Source organism: Centruroides sculpturatus, unplaced genomic scaffold, assembly GCF_000671375.1.
Source record: "Centruroides sculpturatus isolate CEXI.00-Female unplaced genomic scaffold, Cexi_2.0 scaffold120, whole genome shotgun sequence".
NCBI lineage: Eukaryota > Metazoa > Arthropoda > Arachnida > Scorpiones > Buthidae > Centruroides > Centruroides sculpturatus.
The window spans coordinates 105,665-116,928 of NW_019384554.1; the positions used below are offsets into that span (position 1 = coordinate 105,665).

The window sequence follows — 11,264 nt, forward strand, 5'->3', positions numbered from 1 at the left end:
TCTCTATATCAAATAACACAAACACTAAGTGCTGTCGTCTAACAAATGCTTCGCGAATAGATGCTTCAAGGTTTACTAAGTTATCAGTGGTACTTCTGTTCCTACGAAAACCACTCTGATGTGGTGAAAAGTATTCATTTTTCTCTAAGAGATACATCAGACGTCTGTTTACCATTGTCTCAGAGTTTACACAAGTAACTTGTCAGAAAGATTGGTCTGTAATTAGAGGGATTCTTGTGCTCTTTACCAGGCTTGGGAATGGGAATAATGATAGATAGCCTCCAAGAGTCGGGAAAAGTATGTTCTGTCCATATTCTGTTAAACAGACACAGGAGATTAGAAAGGAAATTGTTTGACAGATTTTTTATCATGCTATAGTGGATTTTATCCGGGCCTACAGCACTATTCCCTGAGCGAGAGATCGCTGTATGTAGTTCTGTGCTGGTGAATGGCACATTATATTCCTCATTAGATGAGAAATGAAAGTTTAAACACTGTTTTTCACTTTGGGCTTTATAAGCCTGAAAATTTCTAGAATACATAATATTGCTGGATGAAGTAGAAAATGTTTCACCCAACGTATCAGCAATATCCTGTATATCGCTGATTATTGTGCCATTATTTTCCAGCATGGACAGAGAATCAGAAGCATATTTAACATTAATTTTATGGATTTTATCCCAATCTGCTTTTGAGCTAGTGGAAGATGTTATGCTAGAAACATACTTCCTCCAAGAATCCCTTTGGCTTTGGCCTTCTTATTCTTCTGGCATTTGCCTTTGCTTTTTTAAAAGCAATCAAATTACTAGCAGTGGGGTATCTTCTGAATATCCCCCATGCTTTCTTTTGTGCTTTAAATGATGCCTCGCAATTCTGGTTCCACCATGGTTTTGGATGCTTTGGGTATCTTGTTGATGTCTTTCCCATTGTTTTCTCAGCTGCCTGAATAATACAGAGTGACAACTTCAACTGCATCATTTAATATCAGCAGTATTGACCATTTCCTCAGTGATTTTAGCCATGGAGGAGAATGTAGGCCAATCTGCCGTTTCCAGTTTCCAGCGTGGTGGACGAGCTGTTTCACAGCTTTCTCTGCCTCAGTATTTTAGAAATATTGGGAAGTAGTCACTAGAGAGTGGATTACATCCAACCTCCCATGTAAATGCTGTAAACAGAATTGGGCTTGCTAAGGATAGATCAATGGCAGTGAACATTCTTGATGGGGCATTAAAGTATGTCACTTCTCCAGTATTAAATAGGTACAGTTCGTGATTACCTATAAATCTCTCAATGGCTTTGCCACGATGGTTGATGTCCGGACTGCCCAACATTGGATTGTGGCCATTGAAATCACCAAGTAAAAAGAATGGTGTTGGCAGCTCTTCAACCAAGACATCTAATTCATCCTCATTGACTCTGACATCTGGTGGCAAGTATATAGAACAAACTGTGACAGTTACTCCAATAGATATTCTGGCTGCCACAGCTTGCAAATCAGTAGTTATTTGCACTGGTAAGGATGGAATGTGATTTGAAACTACAATAGCCACACCTCCACTGGCATAATTGTGGCTATCATCATCCTTGCAATAGAGATTGAATCCTTTCAAAGAAATTTGTTCTCCAGGTTTTAGATGGGTTTCCTGGAGTGCCACACAGAGAGATTGGGTAGATGATGTCAAGTGTTTAATGTCAAAAAAGTTGTTGCGAAAACCACAACAGTTCCATTGGATTATTTTATAATCCATTATGTGTTTGAGGCAGAATTCTTTGTGAAGGTATCCCTCTTTAGTTTTAAGACTGATTTACCTTTTGGAGATGAAGTTGGTGGGGTCACCTCCTTATTAGTCTCCTCATCAGAAAAGTCAGAGAACTAACTCATAATCTGAGCCTCTGATATCTTCGATTTGGAGATGGCTGCTTTTAATTTTTGTTTGTTGAGTGGTTCTTAGCAGCTTTCTTAGAACCCACGTTTGTTATTACCCGTTTTAGGAAGTGGTGTTTTGGTCTTCTTGCTCTCCTTTTCTGCTGTTTGAGTAGATGGTGTAAGCAAACATTTTTCATGGCGAGTTAAAGATTCATTTGGTGAAACAGGTTGGTTGGTTTGTTAAGGTTTTTTGGCACAAAAGCCATATAGGCTATGCTGCGCCATGCCAAATGGTAAAATTAAAAATATCATATATACATATATTAAAAATTAATAACAAATAACAATAACAAACATATACAACAGTAACAATAAATAAACACAAGGTATATAAAAGTATACATAAATGAATACGTAAATAAATAAATATTCAAATTTGTTTATAAATATTAGTGACTTTCAGAAAGTCTAGTAAATTATTGACATTTGGCCTTTGGCCAAGGATTTCTGTCAGACAAGCATTTCCGAAATATTGTCTATGCCTTGTCTTGAAAGCAGAGCAATTGCACAGCATGTGTTTTACACTTAGGGTGCAGTTGCAATACTCACATACTGGCTGGGCTTCACCCTTCAAAAGGTATAAATGAGTAAACCGAGTATGCCCAATTCTCAAACGAGTAAGAATTACTTCAAATCTCCTGTCATAATGTTTGTTACGTGTCCAATTTTCTATATTTGGCTTGATCTCGTGTAGTTTATTGTGGATTTGTGCATTCCACATGTTTTGCCATCTCTCCGCTAGTCGTTTTTTAACTACTAGCTTCAAGTCACTTCCTTCGAGACACATTTCATGCTGTGAAGGACTAGCTGCCTTTGCAGCTGCATCAGCTTCTTCGTTCCCTCTTATGCCAACATGCNAAAAACAGAGCAATCGAGCAGTATGTGTTTTACAGTAAGAGGACAGTTGCAATACTGGCATACTGGCTGCTCGTCACCCTTCAAAAGGTATTGATGAGTCAACCGAGTATGTCCAATTCTCAAACGAGTAATAATAACTTCAGATCTCCTGTTATAAAATTTCTTGTGTGTCCAATTTTCTATCATAGGTTTGATCTCATGCAGTTTACTGTGGACTTGTGCGTTCCACACATTTTGCCATCTCTCTGCTAGTTGTTTTTTAATGACTAGCTTAAAATCACCTCCTTCAATATGCATTGTATGCTGTGAAAGAACTAGCTGATTTTGCTGCTGAATCTGCTTCTTCATTTCCTCTTATACCAACATGGCCTGGGACCCAACAAAATTTTATAGAAAAATTCCTTGCAAGAAGATGGCAAAACAATTTATGAATTTTAATTACTATAGAGTGAGAACTAGGTACACACGAGATCAAAGCCTGAAGTGCACTAACTGAGTCAGTGTAAATCACACAGCGACGATGACCTTTTCTGATTACATAGTTTAAGGCTAAGTGGATAGCATGCAGCTCTGCAGTAAAAATAGATGAATTCGATGTAATTTGCTCTGCCACGATTTCATCCTGGCAGACAAACGCTGAGCCAACATAATCATCCGATTTAGAAACGTCAGTGTAAATGGGAATTAAATTCCTGTCATTGTGTTGGATTTCTGCAAAGCTCTGTCTGTAAACATAGTCTGGCGTGGATTCCTTAGGAAACTGCTTTAAGCTTAAGTCAACATTTATCGCAGGAGTAGACAAGGGTAAAATACTATCAATCTCGGCCTGTGAAACGTTGCTCATGTTCAGGTCGATCATGCTGCTTACATTCTCCATTCTTATGAAGAATGTAGGGACACTACTTGGGCGAGCTTCAAATAACCTTTTCAGCTGAGTATCTGATACTGTACAATCAACTGGAGGTTTAGTATGAGATTTCTGTTTTAAATAATAAAAAAGAGACAACTGTTCTCTCCTAAGATATAGTGGAGGCTCATAAGCATCCACATACAAACTTTGGACAGGGGAGGTTCAAAATGCCCCAGTGCACAAACGCAAAGCTTGGTGATGGATTGGATCCAGTATCCGAAGAGTAGATTCTCACGCAGAGCCATAAACAATGCATCCATAGTCCAGCTTAGAGCGGACAAGGGCCCTATAAATCCTGAGCATTGAAACTTTATCTGCTCCCCAGGATGAGCAGCATAATACCTTTAAAAGGTTTAGAGATTTTAAACATCTACTCTTCAGGTTGCGCAAGTGCGGCAAAAATGTCAGTTTTTGATCAAAACAAACACCCAAAAACTTAGCCTCATTCACAATTGGAATTTTAACCCCATTTAAATATATTTTGGGGTCCAGGTGCAAACCACGCCTTTGGCAAAAGTGAATGCACGAGGTCTTCTCTACTTTAAACTGAAACCATTGGTCTTGGACCAATGGTCTATGCGATTTAGGGAGGTTTGCAATTGTCTCTCAATGAAACTCATGTTGCTAGACTGGCAAGAGATCTGAAAGTCATCCACATACAAAGTGTTTCACACTAGAGGGAAGACAGTTAGCTATGCTATTAATTTTAATTAGGAACAAAGTCACACTCAAAATACATCCTTGAGGAACACCTACTTCTTGGACAAAAGACCTAGATAGAGTGTTGCCCATCCTAACTTGGAATCTTCGATTCTGCAGGAAGTTTTTTATAAAAACTGGCAAATTACCCCGCAGTCCGAATTCATGTAAATCACGAAGTACTCCGTAATGCCAGCAGCGATCATAGGCCTTTTCTATATCAAAGAAAACAGACACTAAGTGCTGTCATCTAACAAACGCTTCACATATGGATGTTTCAAGTTTTACTAAATTGTCCGTGGTACTTCTGTTCCTACAAAATCCACTCTGATGTGGTGAAAAGTAGTTCTTTTCCTCTAGGAGGAACATCAGGCGTCTGTTTACCATCCTCTCAAAGAGTTTACACACGCAACTTGTTAAAGAGATTGGTCTGTAATTAGAGTTATTCTTCCGGTCTTTACCGGGTTTTGAAATAGGGATAATAATTGATACTCTCCAAGAGTCAGGAAAAGTATTTTCTGTCCATATTCTGTTAAACAGATGCAGAAGATTAGAGAGGAAATTGTTTGACAGATTTTTAATCATGCTGTAGTGGATTTTATCCGGACCTACAGCACTATTGCCCGCGCGAGAAATCACTGTTTGTAATTCGATTCTAGTGAATGGCACATTATAATCCTCATTAGATGAGGAGTAAAAGTTTAAACACTGTTTTTCTCTTTGGGCTTTATAAGCTTGAAAATTCCTTGAATACACAATATTGCTGGATGAAGCAGAAAATGTTTTACTCAATAAATCAGCAATACCCTGTATATCGCTGATTATTGTGCCATTATTTTCCAGCATGGACACAGAGTGAGAAGCATATTTCCCATTAATTTTATGGATTTTATCCCAGACTGCTTTTGAGCTAGTAAAAGATGTTATGCTTGAAACATACTTTCTCCAAGAATCCCTTTGGCTTTGCCTCCTTATCCTTCTGGCATTTGCCTTTGCTTTTTGAAAAGTGACCAAATTTTCAGCAGTGGGGTATCTTCTAAAAATCCCCCATGCTTTCTTTTGTGCTTTAAATGCTGCCTCACAATTCTGGTTCCACCATGGTTTAGGATGTTTTGGATATCTAGTTGATGTTTTCCCCATTGTTTTTTCCGCTGCCTCAATGATACTAGAAGTGACAACCTCAACTGCATCGTTGATATCTGCAGTATTGACCATTTCCTCAGTGATGTTAGCTGAAAAAGAAAAGGCAGGCCAATCTGCCGTTTCAAGTTTCCAGCGTGGTAGACGAGCTGTTTCACAGCTTTCTCTGCCTCGATATTTTAGAAATATTGGGAAGTGGTCACTAGAGAGTGGATTACATCCAACCTCCCATGTAAATGCTGAAAACAGGTTTGGACTTGCTAATGAAAGATCAATTGCAGTGAATGTCCTTGTTGGGGCATGGAAGTATGTCACTTCTCCAGTATTAAATAAATATATTTCCTGGTTGCCGATAAATCTCTCAATGGTTCTGCCTTGACGATTGATGTCGAGACTGCCCCACATTGGATTGTGGCCATTGAAATCACCTAGTAAAAGATATGGAGTTGGCAGCTGTTCAACTAATGTATCCAATTCATCCTCATTCACTCTGACATCTGGTGGCAAGTATATAGAACAAACTGTGACAGTTACTCCGATAGAAATTCTGACTGCCACAGCTTGCAGATCAGTGGTTATTTGTACCGGCAAGGATGGAATGTGATTGGAAACCAGAATAGCCACACCTCCACTGGCACAGTTGTGGCTATCATCATCCTTGCAATATAGATCGAATCCTTTTAAAGAAATATTTTCTCCAGGTTTTAGATGGGTTTCCTGGAGTGCCACGCAGAAAGATTGAGTAGATAATGTCAAGTGTTTAATGTCAGAGAAGTTATTGCGGAAACCACGACAGTCCATTGGGTTATTTTATAACCCATTACGTGTTTGAGGCAGCATTCTTTGTGAGATTATCTCTCTTTAATCTAACCGGGGGTTTTTCTTTTGGAGGTGATATTGGTTTTGTCACCTCTTGATTAGTCTCTTCATCAGAGATATCAGAAAACTCACTCATAGAGTGGGCTTCTGATTTTTTACATTTAGAGAGAGCTGCTTTTACTCTCTGCTTGTTTAGTGGGTTCTTACTAGCCTTTTTAGAACCCAGGTTTCTTGTTATTACCCCTGTTTTAGGTAGGGGTGTTTTTGATTTTAAACTCTCCTTTTCTGGTGTTTCTTTTGGTGGAATCATTAAACATTTCGCATGCCTGGTAAGGGATTCCTTTGGGGAGACAGAAATGTCGGTTTGAACTCCACATGTTTTTGTGGACTTCAAAGCCGCAGCGAATGTCTTTTGTTTTAGTGGTGCACTTGAAGTGACCATTCGGCGCGCCTCTGGGTAAGGTAAGTTGTTTACTGTTTTCACCCGCTGTATATCTTCTTTTCACTTTGCCATGCAGGGCATTTTCGGGAGTAAGAAGGATGGGCATCTTTGCAGTTAACACAGCATGGGGTACTGGTACACTCAGTACTCTCGTGACCTTCAGTCCCACACTGTGCACATATGCTCTTTCCACGGCAGGATGTCTGTGAATGTCCAAACCGCTGGCATTTGAAACAACGCAGCGGATTTGGAACGTACGGACGGACAGGGCAGCGCAGATAACCTGCTGTAATAAAAGATGGCAATGTCGGCTTGTTAAAGGTGAGGATTAAATGTTTAGTTGGTATTAACTTGCCATCCCGACGAATGGAGATACGTCGGACAGCAGTAACACCTTGGTCTGAAAGGCCAATCTGAATATCTGATTCATCTTCAGACATCAGATCAAACTCAGATATCACACCACGTGAAGAGTTCAAACTTCCATGTGGTGTGACAGTGACTTCAATGTCTCCCAATTTCTTTGCAGCTAGAAGTTTTGCCGACTGTTGAGGTGAGGCAGTTTCTACAAGTAGGTCTCCTGACCTCAGTTTTTGTGTTTTTTTCAGGTGTCCGATCGTTGATTCAAATAACTTCTGAATCAAAAAAGGGGAACATTTTGACAAAGGTTTTTCTCCAGTAGCATGCACTATTAAGTAGGATGGCTGACTGGCAGTGTTTTCTGGCTTGTCTTTATTTTTTGAAGGTTTAGGATCCATGATTAAATAATAATATTTCAGCTCCTAGTGACCCCACCCACCATGGGGCCCAACAAGGGGATGCCGTCACATGGGAGAGTCCCATAGACCGTCACACCAGGGTTTCCCAGGAGCTATACCCTCACAATGCAGTCAAGAAGAGCACATCTTGTCTGACGTGTCTGCCCGGTCTGCATCGATCGGTTGACTCCAAGCCGAGGTCTATAATGACTCAACGACCAGCCGATTGACTCAAATGGAGTCTGATTTGAGCCTCCCGTTTATCCGAAGCAGGGGCCAAAGCAGTGTGTTGGGGACGTTATGTTGCCCCTCAACTACCAGGATCCCCCTTTCCGGCATACGGGACACCACGCACGGCAAACACGTGGGTGGGCGTTCAGATCCCAGGGATGGTAAAGAAGAGTTTCTAAACCATCTCTGGGAGGTCCCCCTCACCACGGACAGGAACCCACATCGAGGGGTGGTGAAACAGAAATGTCTGTCTGAACTCCACATGTCTCTGTGGATTTCAGAACAGCAGCAAATGTCTTCTCTTTCACTGGTGCATTTAAAGTGACCATGCGTCGTGCGTATATTATTTACAGTCTTTACCCGCTGAATCTCTCTCTCTCTTTTTGCCACGTGGGACATTTTCGGGAGTAAGCAGAATGGGCATCTTTGCAGTTGACGCAGCATGGAGTGGTTGTACACTCAATACTCTGGTGGCCTTCAACTCCACACTGTGCACATAAACTTTTGCCTCGACAGGATGTTTGGGATGTCCAAAACGCTGGCATTTAAAGCAACACAGCAAATTTGGAATGTATGGGCGCACTGGACAGCGCAGGTATCCTGCAGTAACAAATGATGGTAATGTCGGCTTTCAGAAAGTAAGAATGAGATGTTTAGTTGGTATCAACTTGCCATCTCGACAAATGGAGATATGTCGGACAGCAGTGACGCCTTGGTCTGAAAGGCCGATTTGAATATCTGATTCATCTTCAGACATCAGATCAACCTCAGATATCACACCACGAAATGAGTTTAAACTTCCGTGTGGTGTGACAGTCACTTCCATGTCTCCCAGTGTCTTTGTTGTTAAGAGTTTTGCCGACTGTTGAGGTGAGGCTGTTTCTATGAGTAAATCTCCCGATCTCAATTTTTTAAATTTTTTCAAATGTCCAATAGTCGATTCAAACAGTTTTTGTATTAAGAAAGGAGAGCATTTCGATAAAGGTTTTTCTCCAGTTGCGTGTATTATCAAATAAGTAAATTGACTAGAATTGTTTTCCTTGTTTTTTGGTACTTGATCTGGTCTCTGTTGTTTTATGGTTTTTGGGTCCATATTGAGAAATAGATATTCAGCTCCTAGTGACCCCACCCACCATGGGGCCCAACAAGGGGATGTCGTCACATGGAAGACTCCCATAGACTGTCACACCAGGGTTTCCCAGGAGCTATACCCTCTCAATGCAGTCAAGAAGAGCACATCTGGACTGACAAGACAAAACTGTCAAGCAGGGACGCATCCACCCGGTCTGCATCAATCAGTTGACTCCAAGCCGAGGTCAAGAATGACTCAACAACCAGCCGATTGACTCAAACGGAGCCTGATTTGAGCCTCTCGTTTATCCGAAGCAGGGGCCAAAGCAGTGTGTTGGGGACGTTATGTTGCCCCTCAACTACCAGGATTCCCCTTTCCGGCATACGGGGCACCACGCACGGCAAACACGTGGGTGGGCGTTCAGATCCCAGGGATGGTAAAAAAGACTTACTGAAACATCTCTGGGAGGTCCCTCACCACGGACAGGAACCCACATCGAGGGGTTGATATAGTTTGGAAATGATTCATGGTCAATATGCGTTATGTAGGATGTGATCTACAAGAATGTCCAATGAATTAGGAACACACTGTGGCTTTTAACAAGTCATGTTCAAGAAAATTTCCAATGTTAACAAACCAATATACTTCGTGTCTTGTCTCTGAACTTGCAAGACTTAATCAGTAAATAACAAAAATGTGAGATTGCAAAAATGGGAAAGGAAATCAAATTCAGAAGGAAAAAGTGATGAGGAGAGAAACATAGGTATGGAAACAAGTGAGGAATATAACCTTCACAGTTGAACTTGTTTACTTAGGAAAACAAATTGGAATCATTACGTGGTTTGACATTCGTGAAGATTAAAAATCGTGTGTTCCTCGAGTCTACACAGAAAATAGTTGGTGATAATGCGCTGTATCGTTTTTAATTATGCCATTTAAAATAATTATTTTCATTCTGTATCAAAACATCATCTGATTGTTTCCAATAGTTTAATCCCTTCATTACAAGGCTTCTTTCGAAATCACGCTCAGAAACATGTATAGCTTTTGCTTATTTAAAACGAAATATTCATTCAAAGTTTACAAAAGTGTGTATATTTTCTTTGTATTTAATTTGTTGATAATTGTTCCTGAATGGCATCTTTCCCACTGGCGACATCATTCCTGCAATGATGGCTTTCTCGTACAAATTCTATGTGATGGCCGGGAAGCTGCCATTCGTAGGTTCGGTCTCATTAGCAATAATAATTAAACACCTTAAACTTGACATAACATATACAAAAAATAAATTTAAGGATATAAAAATAATTTTTACATAATTACAAGTAGTATAGAATTAAACAAATGAAATATAATGTTATCCATGAATATTTATAAATTATAAAAAGGTCAATTCGAATATGATAAAAAAAAATCGAATACAATAACATCTGTTTATAAGATGGCAATATATTTTAACGCTTGGATGACCAGGGTCCCGATCTGTTGTTACCCCCCCTTTATCATAAAGATTACAGGGTATCAATCAATCGTTACCCTAATAAAAATCCATTCTAATGAAAATTTTTGGCAACAGATGCCACCACTTGACGGTAGTGTGTTGTCTACCATCTGTTTCACATATTTGTGTCCAGGTGGTGTTTTGTCGACTGAAAAATTTTTATTTAGCGATTTTTTTTTAATTTAAATATTTTTTCATTTATTTTATAGCATATTTACGTAATAATATTACTAAAATACGTTTATTCATGCTATAATAAGTTTATTTAGTTATAATAAATCAATGTATGATAAATATTTAAATTGTGACCTTCAATTTTGATATTTATAAATTTTTTTAATTTTTTATTTTTTAATTAAATTAAAAATATTAGCCCATCGTAAATGTATTACTAGTAGTCTATATATTTATCACAATAATTTATATTATTGTTCAAAATAAAATGAATAAAGAATATTAGTTCGTAATACACATCGATAGCAAAACAAAAATTACATTCCAAAGAAAGGATTTATTATAACATGTGATAATTTTAAAACTAATAATCGTACATTCATAAATGTTATATCGAATTGTACAGAACGATATTTCAAGTCGTTCTGGCTTAATGCCAAGAACAAACTACTTAACTGGAGTATGTGAATTTTACAAAAATGTTGCAAATTTTCACAGACAGATGTCAGGTCTGAAATATTTTAATTTTTTTTTTATTAAAGTTTATATTTAAATGTATTTAAAAATATCGGATTTATAACTACAGATATTAATAAATGTAACGTAATTTTTGTCATATGAATATAACGATAAATTGATTTTTGGTGAATTTTTAAAGTAATAAAACATGTCTGACCTTGTTTGACCTATATTGCCCTTTGTCGTGTTAAACAATGAACGTAAACAAGGGGGG

At 38.8% G+C, this 11,264-nt stretch overlaps 1 protein-coding gene and 1 pseudogene across 1 annotated transcript; both read right to left on the bottom strand.

The window, feature by feature from the left end:
- Positions 1 to 6,185: 6,185 nt before the first annotated feature.
- LOC111623761 lies at positions 6,186 to 7,647 on the bottom strand (annotated as a pseudogene).
- Positions 7,648 to 8,415: 768 nt separating this feature from the next.
- On the bottom strand, positions 8,416 to 8,877 carry LOC111623784. The gene has a single exon (XM_023366485.1). It carries the CDS (start codon positions 8,875 to 8,877, stop codon positions 8,416 to 8,418), a length of 462 nt encoding a protein of 153 aa, XP_023222253.1.
- Between the last annotated feature and the right edge of the window lie 2,387 nt (positions 8,878 to 11,264).

Excerpts from the sequence above, each read along its gene's own strand:
- LOC111623784 (XM_023366485.1), bottom strand. The coding sequence starts at position 8,877 with ATGGACCCAAAAACCATAAAACAACAGAGACCAGATCAAGTACCAAAA.